Source organism: Arachis ipaensis, chromosome B3 (assembly GCF_059453495.1).
Source record: "Arachis ipaensis isolate K30076 ecotype BB chromosome B3, ASM5945349v1, whole genome shotgun sequence".
Classification (NCBI taxonomy): domain Eukaryota; kingdom Viridiplantae; phylum Streptophyta; class Magnoliopsida; order Fabales; family Fabaceae; genus Arachis; species Arachis ipaensis.
The window spans coordinates 3,200,241-3,218,619 of NC_142438.1; the positions used below are offsets into that span (position 1 = coordinate 3,200,241).

At 36.7% G+C, this 18,379-nt stretch overlaps 2 protein-coding genes and 1 pseudogene across 2 annotated transcripts; 2 read left to right on the forward strand and 1 right to left on the reverse strand.

Annotated features, from left to right (window-relative positions):
- Positions 1-197: 197 nt before the first annotated feature.
- Positions 198-2,302, reverse strand: LOC107632369 (lysM domain receptor-like kinase 4). Its single transcript, XM_021120120.2, has one exon. It carries the CDS (start codon positions 2,196-2,198, stop codon positions 309-311), a length of 1,890 nt encoding a protein of 629 aa, XP_020975779.2. The 5' UTR covers positions 2,199-2,302; the 3' UTR covers positions 198-308.
- Positions 2,303-6,463: 4,161 nt separating this feature from the next.
- On the forward strand, positions 6,464-7,643 carry LOC148569663 (ultraviolet-B receptor UVR8-like; annotated as a pseudogene).
- Positions 7,644-8,411: 768 nt separating this feature from the next.
- LOC107629238 (uncharacterized) lies at positions 8,412-17,940 on the forward strand. The gene is made up of 8 exons (XM_088508676.1): positions 8,412-9,268; positions 9,978-10,611; positions 11,776-11,885; positions 12,454-12,560; positions 13,376-13,480; positions 13,816-16,203; positions 16,361-16,568; positions 17,064-17,940. Exons 1-8 carry the CDS (start codon positions 8,869-8,871, stop codon positions 17,705-17,707), a joined length of 4,596 nt encoding a protein of 1,531 aa, XP_088364802.1. The 5' UTR covers positions 8,412-8,868; the 3' UTR covers positions 17,708-17,940.
- Positions 17,941-18,379: the final 439 nt, after the last annotated feature.

The window sequence follows — 18,379 nt, forward strand, 5'->3', positions numbered from 1 at the left end:
GTGTTTCAAAGACAAAGATTGGTGACAAAACTGAAGGCCAATTGTTGTATAAGAAATAGAAAAACTTTTCTTTAATTGTTTGGTTTATGCTTAATCTTGCATTGAGATGTTCTTCTACAGAATTAAGTAATGATTATTAGCTGATAAAGCTGTATCAATGTTAATAATGAACAAGAATAGAAAAAAGCCTAAGAAGATGTGAAAACTTATACTCATTATGAACAATATATTTTACATTTTACAATAAAGTTTCATCATTATTACAAAGCTTAACCACGGATTTTTCTTGTTATGCTCTAGCTCTTTGATTAAACCATTTTTGAAAGGACTTTCATGATATCATCCATGGTTGGTCTATACATTGGATCATCTGCAACACAATCCTTTGCCAAGAAAGACAAACACAAAGCTTCTGGGAGATCATAATCCTTCAGATTAGGATCCATGAAACTCCTCAACCCTTCAAAACACCCACCTTCACTTGCTTCCCCCAACAAAAATCCAAGTGAATCTTTCGCTGTTTTCTCATCAAAATTGTCCCTTCCTGAGATCAACTCAAGCAACACAACCCCAAATGCAAAAATGTCAACTTTCTCAGAAACTGTCCTATTCAAGAGGTATTCTGGTGCCACCCATCCTTTAACAAGTTCTATACTATCATTATTTCTCTTTTGGGGTGTGGATTTTATAGCCAATGCTCTACCAACATCTGCTAGTTTCCCCCTCCATTTTGAAGTTATGAATATGTTTCTGCTATTGACATTCATGTGAGCATATGAAGGGAAAGCACAGCAATGTAAATAGTAAAGACATGTTGCAATATCAAAAGCAATTTGTATCCTTTTGTACCAATTTAGATTATTGCATGGATCAGATAAACACTCCCTTAAGCAACCATTTTTAGGCAATTCAAAAACCAGATAAGACCATGATGGTGATGATGAAACTTTGCTCTCACTACCATAACAAACACCAAGCAATTCCACAATGTTAAAGTGGTTGATCTTAGAATGCAAATCAATTACCTGTCCTGTGTCTTCAAACCTCATCCTCTTTACCATCACCTCCTCAAGATTATTGAGTAATCCCTTATAGGCCAAATCACCAATCTTGTTTTCTTCACTAAAATTCTTGGTGGCCTTCTCAATCTCCTCTATGGTGTAGTTAACCAAGCAGTACTTAATTTCTGCAAGAAGATCCGGCGTCAGCCATGAAGCCGTGGAGCATCTTCTGCTGGTTTCCATATACATAGGAGAGCTTCCCGTTGTTGAGCATATCAGGTTGGTGGAGTTTGAATCACTGGAGGGGACAACAGCATCATTTTTCCATTTCTTCAAGTTCTTAACATATAATCCACTTGCAAGTAATGCTATGAGCAAACCAAATCCTACAAGAGGCCCTGCAATATATAAATCTGAACCTTGTGTCGTTTCTCCTGCCTCCACCACTGGTGTTGTTGGAAGAAAACCAGGAGGTGAAGAAGGAGAATCTTGAACATCAAAGATTTTGATTGGAACGTCCCTTATTGGAATCAAAACAGATGTTTTGGGGAAAATGGTTGCCCAATCTCTCAAGCCATTAGCTGCATAGAAATCATCACCTGAGACACCAAATTTCTTGGTCAATTTTCCCGGATCATCACCTAAAACTACAGGGTATGTGACAAGGTACTTAACCTTCATCATGCTACTGATGACATCATCAACACATGCACATCTAAGAGGGATCTTAATTTCAAAACCAGAATCTGGTTTATTCCCAAGTGGAACATTTTCCTCAGAAAGTGTTACTGGACTCAGCAATCCTTCAAACACTTGGCATGCAACATCAAAGAATGTGGTGTTATGAGTGACTCTATAGGTGAAACTATTAAATTGGTAAAATTGACCAATGCATGAGCAGTTAATAGGAACAAGAACCTCTTTACCTTCTTCTAATACATCAGAAGAAGATGTGAGGTTGTTTAGTTCAAGAAAATCATGAGTTTGCATGTGGAACAATGCTGAGATATTTGAAATAGTTTGAAAGTTTTTGTTGGCTTTGTAAACCAAGAATGTTTTGCATGAATGATTTGTTGAATTGCAAGTGTATCTTGATCCTGAGATTGTTTCATTTAAATTACAACTATTAGGATCATAATATTGTTGAGCATAACATACACTAATGCTAATTAAGGAAACAAAACAAAGGTGAATCATGATTATTTTGGTGTCAACTAATGCAAATTAAAGGGAGGAATGAAAAGGAGGCAAGAACAAAAGAAAGAGAATTATGGGTCCAACATCAAAGTGATTATTTTGCTATGTCTTGTGCATAACAATGCACATAAACTAAGTAGGAGTAGATTCTATAGCAAAATTCCAAAAAAGGTGACATTATTAGAGATCAGCATTTTTAATTATACACCTTTGACATTCTAAATTTTGTTCAATGTAAATTATATTTTCAAATAAAAAATGCTAAATATATCCTAAAAATTAGTTACTAAATCAGTTATTATATATTTATATATTTTAAATATATATTCTATATATTTAATTAATTTTGTAATTAGTTTTTCGGTATACATATTACATGACTATTTTTTAACAGTCAATAAAAAAATTGTAAATAAGATTAATTTGTAAATTTATTTTAAGTGTTAAAAAAATAATTTATATATCACTAAGGAGAAAAAGGACAAATAACCATAAAAAAATGTATTCTAAGTTTGTCAACATGGATTCATATATAGTCAAATGCATTATTTGGTTACTCTTAAGAAGCCGGCAGAAAACCAGAGACACATCAGAAGACAGCGATTGATGCACATATTACATATATTAAATAAATAATAAATAGAGTAATGTACTAATGTTGGTTAGTACTTTACACCTTTCTATTTGTTTCATACCAATGAGATACAATAAGCTCCAAAGAATGGACACGTTGAGGATTGTGATCAACCCAATCAATAATGAATGATCAATGATTCCATTAAAATATGGGAAAGCAAAAACACCCAAATTTTACTAATTTGTTTAAGGTTTTCTATGATATTGTATTGCATTTCTTACATTTATATTATATTTTATAATATTCTATACAAATCAAGGTTCTGAAAATCGGACCGATCATTGAACCACTATAGTTACTGATTTATTGGTTCAACCGAAAAAACCGTTTTATAATAAACATTTAGATTCTATACAAATTCAATGAATAAAGTAACTGATTCTAAACACTCTTCTACTGCGTTTTTTTACTTCAAAAGGGGATCATAAACAACTAGTTCTATGAATAAACAAACTACGATGATATGCAATGCCAAAAATAGGCCAATGATGAAATAATAAAGGGTTTCTCTCTTCAATTCTATGTTCAAGCTTGTAGCAGACCAGAATCAACAGAGTAATACCGTTGAAATAGTCTTCCTTCTTAATTCTTATATACCTCAAAAAATTTCCTATAAAATGAAAATTGAACACAACACACAGCCTTAAAACAAAAGCAAAACAACACTCAGAAATCAATCACCTCTTCCAAACATAGCCTTAAAACAAAACAGAACAACATTTAGAGTACGAGCATTGATCACAAAAAATTTATTTCTGAAACAAAACAAAAACAGCAGAACAACATTCAGAGTTTGAGCATTGATCACAAAAAAAAATTCTGAAACACACAGCAAAACCAACAGAACAGAATTCAGAGTTTGAGTATTGATCACAAAAAATTGATTTCTGAAACAAAACAAACAATCAACAGAACAATGAAAACAGAATTTTTTTTTCCTTCAGAAGAAGAAAACAATGGAAACATGAAGCATATAATAAATCAATGATCACCAATATCCAGCAATAATCTCAGACAACAATAAATACACAACAACAATTTAGCAAATAAACAAGAACAAGACCTAAATAGAAAATCCGACCAATTAAATCGCAGCAACCTAACAATTTAGCAAATTAAAACAACAGCAGCCCAACAATTTAGCAAATTATCAACTTAACAAGTTCAAGAACAGAAAATCACAACAAAAAAAATAATTAAAAATAACAGAAGAACAACAGAACAATTAGCAAATTAACAAGTTCACAATAACAGTTAAAACTTACCAGAAGAACACTAATGCAAGTGGAATCATCATGCTAATATGATTTCTGCAAAGATGCTATTTGTGCAGCTAAAATTTCCTAATTACTAAGATCCAATTATTCTAATTTCACATGGAATCGACTTACTAAGTTTCTAAAAGCTAGAAATTATAAAACCAACCAGAAATATGGTTAAAGCATTTCATCAAACATGTTGAGTGCAGTAAAATTAAAACGAAATAAGATAATTCAAAACTTAATATCAATGTGATAGAGAAGAGAACATAACTCTTGTATACTTTAATTCAGTCTAGGAAAAAAATCCAAACCACTACCAAATCAAATAGTTACTTATTGTAATAGAAATCAGAAGTTGCAGAGTTTGAAGCAGAGTATTGGTGTTGTATTGAGTGTATTGTCTGGTGGCGGGTTTAGGGAACTCACGACGGCTACAAAAGAGAGCAGTTCGACGGCTAGGTGGAGCGCGCGGGTTGGTCGCAGAGTTTGAAGCAGAGCAACGTGGCTTCCAGACGAACGCGAATGCGAACTCGAACGGTGAACTGCGAGCGATCGCGAACGGTGAACGCCGAGAGAACGTGAACGGCGAAGAACGCGAACGAAGATGACGGCTGAACGAAGACGCGAACGTGAACGGCAAACAAACGGCGGCGGAAGCGCGGCTGAGCAGACAAAGACGACGGACGCCGAGCTCGAGGAAGCAGCTGCGATCGGTGACAGCGAACAGGGGTTGAAGACTTGGAGCACGAGGGAAGCTAGATAGACGGACGGACGGCGAACTTTGAGTGCGACCGACGGCGGCAGTATGCCACTCCTTGCGGCGGTGGTTTGGCTGAGTTTCTGTGATTTCCTTCTGAATGAAAGAAAGAAAGGGAGAAAGGGAGAAAGAAACGAAGGAGCTCCCGTTTTTGTGTAAACCGGCCGGTTCAATGGTTTTTTACCGGTTTTTTATCAACGGTTTTATATATCTGACCGGATCGTTAATATTGTCGGTTCGCAATTGGACCGATCCGGTCCAGTTTTCAGAACCATGATACTAATGCACCTTTGAATATTTAGTAAAGTATGAATTGGCCCCACACTTTAATTTCTTTGTTTCTAAAATCGAGTTAATATTCAAAATGACTTCTGAAATTTGACCCGGCTCAATTTAGTCTTTAAGCTTTCAATTGACTCTAATTGTACTTTGAATTTTTGACCCACGCCTCAATTTGGCTCTTCTATCGCTTTCCGTCACTGGAGAGCTGACCTAGCAATTTTGGTTGACACTTCACACTATCAAACGACGTCGTTTAATTCTTGGAGCCCAAATTGTTAGAAACGACGTCGTGTGACATGAGAACAGGGTTAAACCAAAACCCAAACGTTAACCACCTTAAAATGAAACTCCCAATTGGCCCTTCTTCTTCCTCCTCCTCTCCTGGTATACGTACTCTCAGAGAAGAACTATGGGTGTTTCTGTAACTAAAGGTTGAAGCTTTTCTTACTTATTTTGCCCCATTGTGAAGACTAATTGTCTGGGAATCACCATATCTTCAAAATGTTACATAAGGTTTGTTTTTCATTTTTTTCGCTCTATTTCATGAGGTTTGTTTTTCATTTTTTTTCCACTTTATTACCCTAATGGAGGAGAAGCAGACACACCCAAAATTATTGCTATTGCTTTTGGTACATATCATAATCTTGCTCTTACAGGTTCTGAAATAGTGTAACTCTTCACACCTACTCAATTTTTCTTTATTTATTATTTTTTTGGAAGTTAATTAATTTTGATACATTAAGAGTAGTGTAAACTTGTTTGCAGCGTCATCTAATCAAATTTTGATACATTAAGAGTAGTATATGGCTTTTTTAAGCATATGTTTAATTAATTTGATCAAAAGAGGAACAATTGAACCCTTTTTCTTTATAAGCTTATAAGGGAATAAGGAATATATGATAAATTGTTATGTCAGCTAAGACATTAGAATGACTTTTAATGATATGTTGCCAGACTCTTGTTGTATTATTGGCTGCATTTTAAAACTACATGTAAGGCTACTTTTTGAGCAGTAATAGTTGCAAACATCAACTATATGAAATTAATATAGAGAAAAATATTTGAGACTATATAACAAATTTTATGCATCTTCTTAATTGCATTGCAAGTGTAATGGTATAAATAAATATATCCAATTTTTGCCTTTTTTATGTCCTTTGAGTCTCAAAGTAAACATTGATAAGTGCTAACAAGGGAAGAAGAATTCAGTCTCTCTCCCTTCAAAAATGGATCAATTAATATACCCTGTTTTTGCAAGAGTGAATATCATGTGGATGTCTTTCAAATTTTGTGCTGATATAGATATGTAGCACCATGACTACTAAGTATGGATAGTCAACTTGGCACTATCGGAGAGGACACACCTGATGAAAATTCTATTGGTGGAGTTTATAAGTTTTCCAAGTTGCACTCACTTGATTCTTAAACTGGTGTCTCTGAAGTAGAAGGAAAAGGATCAATTAAGGTACAATAAAAAACATGAATTTCGTGAGAATGTCTTAATGTATTTTTTTGCCCATTTAATTTTGGCAGATACATGTTGTCAAAGCAAAAAGAACGATGTCTATGACTATTGATAATCATGGCACCCTATCGATGTGGGAAAACTGCCCACAAAAAAGCAAAGGTGAATTCTCTCTTGTAGGTAGTTCCATTCCAATGCCAATACTGGCCTTTCATTGCCTTAATGTTGCCAAGGTTGCATGTGAAAATGAGCGTATTGTAGCATTGATTAGTGCCGGAGAATCAAACAATGGTGAAGATTTGGTTTGCTACTCTTGGGGTTTTAATAACCATGGCCAGTTAGGATTGGGGGATAGGGAGAACAAGACACATCCAGAAGTTGTGAAAACATTTGATGAGGAGTCCCCTTGGACAATTTATGACATAGCATGTGGTGTTGCTCACACTGCCTTGCTCACTCGCAAAAAGAAATCTACCGAGTTGGAAAGCAAGTGCTAGACTTTTGGCCTTGGGATAATAACCAACTCAGGCATGGAACAACATAAAGCGCATTATTTCCTACACCTATTCAAGACTTGCCGCAAGATATATCTATTATTGGTATCGATTGCGGCTTGTTTCATACAAGTGTAGTTTCCTCATCAGGGGATGTGTGGTCATGGGGAATGGAGAAGGGTCTTGGCTTATGCCCTGATGCTAGTCGTGGTTCATCTGATTCTGGTGATACCCTCTCACCCTTGTGTAAACTGTGTGCTCCATACCAACCTAAGTTTTCAGATCCGATTCAAGTTGCATGTGGAGCTGCACACACTGTTATTGTTGCACGGGATGGATATAATGTGTGGTCTTGGGATAGGGGGCGATGTAGAGTTCTTGGAACCGGTAACGAATTGGATTGTTATACCCCCAGCAAGGTGCGGTGGCCTCCAGCGATCGAAGATTTACTCAAAGAGTTCCCAGACCATCGAAGAATAGGACGCAACCCAACCCACAACAGCACCAACGAGGAACTTTTCCACCTCTGTCACGGTATGCGTTTTTGACCCAGCTACCATGCGAACGAGCTACCTGAACCTTGGCGGTTGCTCCCCAACTTCCTTTTCAACTCTTGGAGAGACTCTTGCGATTTGGGAAAATTGGGGCTGCTAGGTTTTATTTGAAATTTTGAGGAGTTAAATGGATGCCTTCAAATATTTCGCCACGTCATTTAACTACTATGATATCAGGTGTCAATCAAAATTGCCAGATCAGCTTCTGATGACGGAAAACGATGGAAGGGCCAAATTGAGGTACGAGCCAAAATTTCAGGATACAATTAGAGTTAATTGAAACTTTAAGAGCTAAGTTAAGTCAGAGATCAAATTTCAGAGATCATTTTGAGTATTAACTCTTATAAAATCACATATCGCATTAATAAAGTTTGAGAGTATGTGCTCCTTGACTAGCTTTGCCGAGTTTGAAGAATAATAAAAACTAGCTCCAAATTTAACTTAAAACCAATGAATAATAAATTAATTTTTATTTTACTAATATAAAATATTAAATACCACCTTTTGAATGAGAATAAAATTGTTAAAAGTAAATTATATATCTTTGTGGATTTTTTTAAAATACAATAAAATTTAAAAAATATTTTTGACTTTAAAATTTTATTTTTATCAATATTAAAAATGATTAAATAATTTAATATATTTAGTTAAGTCACCAAAAATATATATATATATATATATATATATTTAGTTAAATTATTTTGATATAATATATCAATATTCTAAGAAGATAAAAAAAAAAAAAAAAATTTCATGTGATTTATGTGAGCAACCACCCTTTGTCCAACTCCATCTTTGAAGAGAAAGTGAATGACCATTGACCATGTATATAAAAAATTCAAAATTAATCTAAACTCTCAAAAAGTCAAAAAGTCAAAAAGTAAAATTACAAGTAATCGTTTTTCGGCGAATTTTCTTCTTAGCGTTGTCTCCGGCACCAACACCCCTTAACACAGCCATTTCCGTCAGAAGCGAAAAAAGAGAGAAAAGCTAGAAAATTTGAAGAACTAGTGTTACTCTTTCTACTCTTTCCTCTTTGATTATCTATCTTCTGCAAAATTCAACAACTATTACTCTCTTTTTTTTTCCCACGGAATTATTTTCTGCATTCCCCAATTTTGTTCCTAAAAACAATATTAGGTTTAAGTTTTTGTTGCTCAATGTTGAGGTCGTGGTGATCGTGGTTCCATTTCCGAGGTCAACTAGGGATACATTGTCCATGAAAACCGTTCCGACAACTCCAATCGCCAGGAACCGGAGGTCCGAGCGTCTCGAGAAGAAGACGCCGCCGCCGTCTTCAGCTGCTCCGGCGCCAGCGAGAGGGAGTTCCGATCTGAAGAAGGTCGAGAAGTCTGCCTCGCTAGTGCCGACTCCTTTGAGGAGATCTGGGAGGCTTTCCTCTTCTGGTTCTCCTTCCAAAGGCTCCAATTCGAAGAGCTTTGGGTCTTGTTCTACAGAGGAGAAACGGAAGTGTGTGAAGCGGTTGAGAGCTCAAGAAGAAGAAGAAGAAGAGATGGAGGAAGGTAGTGAGAAAGAGGAACGTGCAGGAAGCGATTCTAAGGTTAACAAGAAGAGATTGCATGCGCGTGTATATCGGGCTTCGTTAAAATCTAAAGGAGGTAAATGCAACGTAACTTCCTGTGTAGTGTTAATTCTTAATTAATAATCTAATTTTGAGCTATTAATTAAGGAAATTTTGCTATAATTTCTGGAATGGGTTATGAGTGTCACATTTAATAACGTTTTGGATGATTTAGGGAATAAATTGATGCTAATTTGCATATATTAGACGAGTGAAATTGTTGCCAGAAAATCATTATAGGATTAAAGTGATGAGTGATGGTTGCTTTCTGTTACTAAAGGAATAAATTTATCACAGGACTCTTTGTAGGGCAATGCCATGACGGTTGTAACTTAGTTGCCCTTTGCTTAGATTTGGGTTTGTTTTTGTCTTCCTTCCTGAGTTTACAAAAGCAATGTTATTTTGTAAATGTAGTAGTTATGAATTATTTCAGATCAGTTCCTCCTTTATGCAAGCCATCGGAATTCTGTTGTGTATCATCACGGCCTTATATGGTATGATTGAAATAAGCCATCTATGTTATTACAGTGATTTAAGGATACCTTAACGGATAAATAATGGCCTCTCTTGTATTGTATTGTATTGTATTGTATTTACTGTTTAAGTGCTTCAATTTTTATTTGCTTATCATTTTCTTAATCAAAATTCAGATGATTAAGAATGCTGCTGACTGCTAAGTGAGCATCCCAGTTTTTAATATATTGTTATAGCATATATATTCAATTAATTTTTTATCTTGATGTCAGATTTTTGTGGGGAATCAAATAAGATGGATAAGTCAACTCAGGAAGGTGATAAGGATAGTGGTAGCAAGACGGAAAATGATAGTGTAGTGCCATCTGGAGATGACAAAGCAAAAGAGATGATAGCCGAGTCTAGGTTTAGTGATCCTGTGGAAGACTTATTATTGGAAAATAATGTGGCTCCATGTGGTGCTACAACTGATGAGGCTAGGTTGGCATCTGAATCGAATCAGTCTGATTGCCGTGGAGAGGAGACACCAGAGACAGCAGTGTCAAGGAATACGAAGAGATCCCAGTCTAGGTTGAGTGGGCCTCCAGAAGGACTATCAGAAAAAAATGCATCTAGTGCAGCGCCTCAAAGTGCGCCTCAAAGTGATCACTCTGATTGCAATGGGAACGAGACATCACCGATAAGGAATTCTGTTTTCAATGAAAGTTTGATTCAGAAACGTGTTAGCCATGATAGGGGTGAAAATTTGATACCCTCAAAGAGAAAGGGGACCATGGTGGACATGCATTCAGATGTTTCTGCTACATCGGTTGATGATGAAAACTGCAACTTGGCTGTGGATGCTGACCCTTCAAAGCTGTGTGGTAGTACTGGAGGGACCAATGGACCATGCTCTAAAAGGATAAGGTAATTTTCTACTGCTATTCCTGAATTATTCTCACATTAGAATTTTGATAAACTTTGTGGTGCTGTTGTTATTAGCTTCGAGTCTCCTTCTTTCTTGTAGAAAAGCTTTGCTTGTATATTATCGGAAGGCTTTGGCTAGCTTTTCTTATTCCCCTACTCCGAAATGCCTTTTCTATCTCAGTTCGAAATTCATGATTACGTGATGGAATTATATCAACAGCTCAGTTTTGTTCCTCCTAGTGTGGCCAGCCACATGGATCATGGATGTATGCTGTAAGACATTTGACATAATTCATAAATCGGGGAACCAAATTGAACCCGTTAAAAATCTGACACACTAAAATGAACACATTGAAAATGTGATAGGCTAAAATGAATATAGGGAAATATAGGAACCAAAGACCATATTAAGCCATAATTTTAGAATTATGATGAATGTTAGTTCAGAGAAAGATATGACTGGGAATGAATGCATTAGAGAGAAAGTTGGAGTTGCATTTATTTCAGAAAGATGGTAGAATTAAATGGTTAGATTGTATGAGAAGATTTGTAGAATCTTTAAGAGGAACAGTAGATCAGATGAAGGGCATCCAGACAGGTAATCGTAGGAAAATAAAAATCATAGATAAAACCATAAAGAAAGTCTAGATTAAGTGGTTGTCTTTAGACATTGTTCATGCGTAGCTGACTCAATTTTTAGCAAAAGGTTTTGTTCTTGCTATTGTACATGTTGGTTTTGGGCGGTGTGAATGTTAGTTACCAAAATGAAGAAATTAGAAACAAAAATGATGGAGCTTAAAGTTTTTCATTATCTAATAAATGATTGATCTTAAAGTTTAGCTGCATTTATTTAATATTGTGTCACATGGTATGGAGATGTGACTACAATGTAGCTGAATATTTATTTACTTTGTATGATTTTGATAAGAAACAACCGAAGCTTGAGTTATATCTATAGATTGTATTGCTTGTAGGGGATGGCCCACCCTGCACAACACATTTGATATCATACATAAGATAATTTGCAAATAAAATTAATCTTTTGGGTGAACTAAAATTATGTTGATAAAGTGGTATGTGAAAAGAAAATGTGTAGCCTGTGTACATAGTTCTTGGGTAGTTGAATTTTTCTTGTGTCTGAGTACCATTGAGCTGGATTTTTAGGCGGATCTCTTTATCAGATGTGCAAAGCGATCAAAGGAAATTGATCAGTAACGTTGACCAGCTTTCTCCAGGAGTTGATGGTGTAAAGCTATCTTCTCGAGACAAGGAAGGTTAGTTCACTCCATTTTTAGTGAGTATTTTATGACCTTCATAGTTTAATGAGGGTGACAAAATAGCATCAGTATTGTAGCTTGAGGTTTCTATGATAGCTTTTGATTCTATTCTAGTTCAACTGGTTGTGTTAAGTTGCTTGAATTCCCTCTCCCTTTCCTTCTCTCCACCCCCTTTCTCTCATTTTCGTTAAATCTGCCACCTATGTTTCAAGAGGCACCCACCTTGCCTTACTGTTTCGAGGTGAAGCGCTTTTCATTTTGTTTTTTTTTTTTAAAGAAAAAATTTAAGGGAGTTTTAGAACAACAGTTGAGTTGTTTCCACGTGAACTCAAGCTTTAGAATCAGCCAACCACTGATCCTTGTATCAGATTAGTCTGCCTGCATTACACCCTTTGGGGTGCAGTCCTTCCCCAGAACTTGTGTAATGCAGGATGCTTTGCAGCGGGATGCCTTTTTTTTTGTTGGGGGAAGGGGGGTATCATTCTCAATGTGACCTTTGCCTATACTGTAATTATTCCTCGTTAATGCATTTCTGACCTTATCTATTTGCTTTATCAAATGGCAGGCAAATCTCAAGGTAATGATGCTGAATATATAAGGAAACAACAGAGGTGCTTAATACTTCTACTGCAGCCGGAGATAGCAAAGCTTTGTGAACTTCTTCTTTTACCAGTATGCAGCTCATTTTCTGTCTGTTAATTTTTGCTTGCTGTGTTTGTGCAGCTCTCCTTTATCGCCGATAAGATTGCAGTTTGTTTACCACACTGTTTTGCTGTTGGTGTAATGTGATTTCTGAGATATTTTATAGAAACGTTGATAGTTAAAGTAATATTATAATGTAGAAGTATTCTATGAAAACAGTTTTATAACGTAGAATTTTTCCATATGTTGAGACATATTACTAAACAAACCGTACTTTGTAAAATATTCTGAAATATGTGATTTGACGCTTAGTTATGTAGAAATAAATTCTATTCATTGAACTGGAATATTGAAGTCTAAGGTTGAAGGGCAGGATCCCTGCTATGTTGAAGAAAGCTCTTGAAGGAATCTATTATTTTGGCTGTTATTCAACTTGCAGCGCTTTGCATAGTGTTAATAATGATGAAGAAGAAATAACTATTAAGGGCTTTAATATTAGCAGGAAGGAAATTCCGTATTACTGTAATTGGACAGAAGATAGTAGTAGATGACTTCTGTGTGCAAGAAATGAAAGAAAAATGGTGGTGAGATAGTCAAGTTTTGGATCTAATTGTAGATTGAGACTTACATAATTTTTTTAGACCCATTTATTTGTCCTTAGAAATTAATTATGTCATCAATTTTATTTTTAAATTAAACTTTGGAAGTGATCTTTCAAAGTTGTACACTATCACTCACTAGCTTCATGATATTCTACTTGAAAAAAGGTTGATCTTGTATATGTCTATTTCAGTCGATTATTAGTTTGGAATTAACTGTATCTTTGACATATTTTTTTAATTCAGGACAATGTCAAGAAAATGGCTGATTCTTGTCTTCAATATGTTCTGAACAATCGTCAAATCTGTACAAAACCAGTCTCAATATTGCAGGCCTTTCAATTATCTTTGGTCAGTATATTATCTTGAGTTTCCTTCTGTTGCATTCTTAATTTACGGTTTTCAGTTTAGGGTCATTTTTTTTGCAGCTTTTATTTCTCTTTCCTTCGTCTCCTGCTTCCCATTTGTTTTCTGTGATAACTCATTGTCCTTTATAAGAAAGAGAACTAGTGTGTCTAATGTATTCTGTTTTTGCAATATATCAAATAATCCCATTTAGTTTTCAGGGTTTCCAAATCTTTCAATTATAGGTGTGTGTTACTCTGTTGGTTGCAGTTAGTACATATAACAAATTTTTTGTATAGTAATTGATACATATAACTTTATTTTTATACTGAAAATTTCAGTGTTGGACTGCTGCTTCTTTGCTAAAGCATAAACTTGATTTTGAAGCTTCCATCAAGCTTGCAAAGCAGCATTTGAATTTCACCTGTAAAAAAGAAATGGTGGATGAAATTTATTCAATGCTGTTGGGACTGAGAGAAGAGATTTTATCCCACATTTGTGGCATCATTGATTCTTCAAAAGCTCCTGAATCATCAAACCGGGTTTATTCCTATAGTGAAGTGGCACCGGTAGTTGATTCAGCCAACAAAGATACTCCGGAAAGTACTAAAGAAATTCCAGTGTGTGAAAACCAGGAGGGGAACATACATCTGATGCTACAGGAAGAAAAACAAAAGCTTAAAGCAGCTATGGAGAAAGAGAAGACTGAATTTGAGAGAAGGGTTAAACTCCAGTGGGCAGCTATTCGATGTTGTTCTCCTAATGATGTGACGAGGAGCGAAAAACTCAAGCTTTTCACTAGTGAGTATGAAAAAAGAGTACGAGAATTAAACCGGCAGCATGAAATTCGTCTCAAGGATCTTGAGGCCAAACAATTAAAATCATTGCAGAAACCCAATATAGTTGAAGCCATATCAAGGCCAGGATCCGAGGTTGGATTATCTAAGTCTCCTGACAATTCCGTTGCATTCCCAGCAGATACTCTCTCTAAGCCTTGGTATTCTAGAGAACAATGTTCTGGTGGAGCCACAAGCGCAGAAGATGAAGCACAAGGGAGTGAAAAAGTTAGTTGTGAATCTCGTAATGGAGAGATATGTGATCAGGAAACATCAGATGTTCCCAATGGAGAGGCAGCTCTTTCTATGTGTAAATTCAACAATCTGAATGATGATCAAGATGAAGTTCCTCCTTCCTTGAATTCACAATCATCTTCAGAGCATGTCCCATGTTTACCTACCACTAGCATGGTAAGTTGTAAGGAAGCTACAGTAGCTGATGAGAGCAATGTTTCAATAAATGTGGAGACTCCAAATTTGCCTTCATCTGATGAAGGAATTGCCTCTTTGAATTTAAGATCACCTCAAAACTGTGCCTATAGTCTAAATGAATTGTGTTTGCAAAGTTCTGAGAAATCTGCACAAACTTGCAAGGCTGTTGATGGCAATGGTTCAAACAATGCTGTGTCTCAGAATTCACGTTTAACTGACGAGAGAATTGCTGCTGGCACCACAGTAGGTGTCCCAGATGGAGAAGCACATGTGGACATGCTCGGGACTGTCAGTGACAGTCATTGTCGAGAAAATATTACTGCTGTGAATCCCTCTTCATCCATGCAGCAAATACCCGATGGTGTTGTCAATGTCTTGGATTTAGAAGAGTTGTATAGACCATGTGTAACTGATGGTAATGCTATTACTATCTTAAATCAACCTTCGTTAGAGAAACAAAATCATGATGGACTCTCATCATCAACTATACCTGCTGGAGAAATCACAATTGAAGTACCCGAAACTGCTTTAGAGGCCTCAATAGTTGTATCAGATAGGGAACTGTCTGTGGAAATTCTTTCATCACCCCTGAATCAAACATCTGTTGGAGCTTTCGGTCAAAGCAATACAACTCCCCTTCCAACCACACCCTCTTTACCACAACAAATTCCTGATGCAATATTGCCCTGCATGCCTGATGGACAAATTTCAGCAGAAGTGTCGGAAACTAGCCATGAGGTGGCTGAATGTCAGTTGACAGAAACAGTCAATACAAGTACCACATCAGACCAGCAGGAAGGAGTGGTAACCATGACAGAGAACACTTCGGTCCAGGAGACTGCAATATCTAGACCTGTTGATATCACGGAGCCTCTGGAACAATCGCAGCCAACATCATCTGTACAGTCCCTACCAGACACTGATAGAGCGAGAGAAGTGCAGAACTCTTTGGTGTCTGGTCCAGTTGATATTGTACTAGATAATCAATCCAATAATTCTTCACAGGTTGTTGAGCCTCAAGAGCAGGTGCAGCAATTACCTGCTGTTGAGCTACTTCCTTCCAACCAGGATCTGTCTCACTTGCCTTTGGCAGCGGGAGTCGAACATCAGCAAACTAATGGAGATACTGTCCACAGCCATCATCTTGAGTCATCAAGTGAAGTTTCAAATGAAGCTGTAGGGCGGCAATCCTCTACTTCGGAACTTGTTTCACACTCGCATCAAGATGTGCAAACAGCCTCGAATCTGGGCCTTGTTTCATCTATACCTGGTGGAGTGAGAGCACAATCTTCAGACTCAAGAAACTTATCCACATCCTCAGGGGTCAATAATCTTCACATTCAAACTGCGGGCACATCAGCTTCTGGGATTGTTCCACCTATAAGCCGTGATCCACTTAAAAATGAATTGGACAGAATACGGAGACTTGGAGAGAAAAATATGAAGAATCATGAAGATGCGGTTAGCTTCTGGTTTACATATTGATTTGATTATGTTATTATACCTTAATTTACATTTTTCATCCCCCCCCCCCCTCCCACACACCAAAAAAAAAAAAAAAAACACAAACGAAAACAAAACAAAATAAATAACTGTTTTTATTATAATGTTGGAACAGAGATTGCAGTTGAATTCTGATTATGAGAAGGAATTGGCAGAACTTCGCAGGAAGTATGAAGTTAAATTACTTGACGCCGAGGTTGTGTTTCAGCAACAAAAGATGGAGCTGGATACTTACTATAAAACAGTTCTTCTAAATCAAGCCTTGGCTGAGGCATTTAGGATTAAAAATCATAGCGCATCTGGTAAATCAGGAATGCAGAAAGGTATATTTGTTTTCTTTATATCCAAAAAAAATATGTTCCATACTACTGACTGAGCATATGATTAGAAAACCCATCTTCTTTTCCTTCCAATTATCCTGACCGTAGTGATGGTGGTAATTTCCAAGCCGTCTATATACTCTTTATACACTGAAGTAGTTTATAGCAGAATAATATATTTGCTGTGGAAAAGCAGAGGCATGACTGATTGCATTTAGATTTATATGGAGAGTAATAACAGGGATAAAACATTGTGCTCCTTTTTTTCCATGTTTCTTCAAACTTCGGTAACATCAAGGGAAATGATAGCATTTTTTCATATTCTAGTTATCTACAGTATCAAGGGAAATGATAGCTTTTTTCATATGTAATTATTTGCTTCAGTATCTGATCGTGTTTATGATACATTTATCTAATCTTTTTTCATATTCTAGTTATCTACAGCTATCCGAGCCACTCTTTGTATTTGTTTTTTTCTAACAACTGTCTTAATGTCAGATGCAAGTTTTACGCAGCAGTTACTTCAGTTTATAACACAGCGATGTGCTTCTCGGCCCCCTCAGGTTGGTTCGCCTTCCCGTGGTCCTATCGGCAGATCTCACCCTGTGGCCCCCCCACCTCTGCGGCTCGCATACAATACAACTGGAGTTTTCTCCAGCGTTCCTGCAAGATCACCTCATCCCCATCCCATGCCTTCATCCTCAGTAAATTTTGAAGCTAGTGGAGAAATCCGTGCTCCCGCACCACATCTGCAGCCTTATCGACCTTCAACACCTGTGCCTGCTTCTGGTACTGGTACAGGTACAGTTCCACCTGGGATGCCAACTCACCCTGCATTGGGTAACATTTCTTTAAATCCTGTGTCACTTCCTTCCCAGCCACCATTGCAGTTGCCGAGGCACCATCAGCCTGATCCTCATAGGGGTCTTTCGCCTGTGACTTCAGGTGGGTTACCCCCTCCTAACTTATCTGCTAACAATCAATCTGATAAGAATGCGCCAAATATTTTGCCTCGTCTGTCACAATTGGCTTCGCTGGACCTAATGGCAAGGTTAGGCAGCGGCAGTAACAGACCACCACCCAATGCATCCGTTCAAGCTACATCTGATGATGTAGTGTGTCTATCGGATGATGATGAATGATGATCAGTTCCATCGTTGATTCCTTTTTTAATTTTTTACCCCAACACTAGGGCCTAGGACATTAAATTGCAACCTTTCTTCCCCTACTAGAGGGGGCTTTCTGAGGTCTGACATGAGTTTAGAAGGGCAGATATTATGATGTTGTTGGAGCCACGGTAGTGTTTTTCTGGATATTCTTGTAATGTAAAATGTAAATATATGTAATGCAGTTAATTGTTTGTCTTCTCTGTATTGACTATTGGAGCTAACTGTTTTATTATTTTGGCGATCATGATTCGTTAGTTGGGTTCATAAGCTAAACTTCTCTAAATTGATTAAGAACATGATATATTATTATCCACACAATCAGAAAAAAATAGTGGCAGAATGGTGCTACAATATGGCGGTTTTTAACTCAAATAGTGGCTTTTTAGAAGGAGGTTCAGGTCAAGTGGGGGCCATTAGGGATAGTGGCATTTTTAAACCAAATAGATGAAACAAGTAGATGGAGACACACACCTAGGTGTGATTTGTAATCGTGTTCTTTTATACTTCCCTTTTTAATATTTTCTTTCGACATCTCTATGAGAAATTATGCGTGGTGATGCAAATGTTGAAGTCAAATATAACAAAATTGTCCATTATAACTAACACACTAGCTAGTTGTTTCACTATTATGGCATCCACCAGATC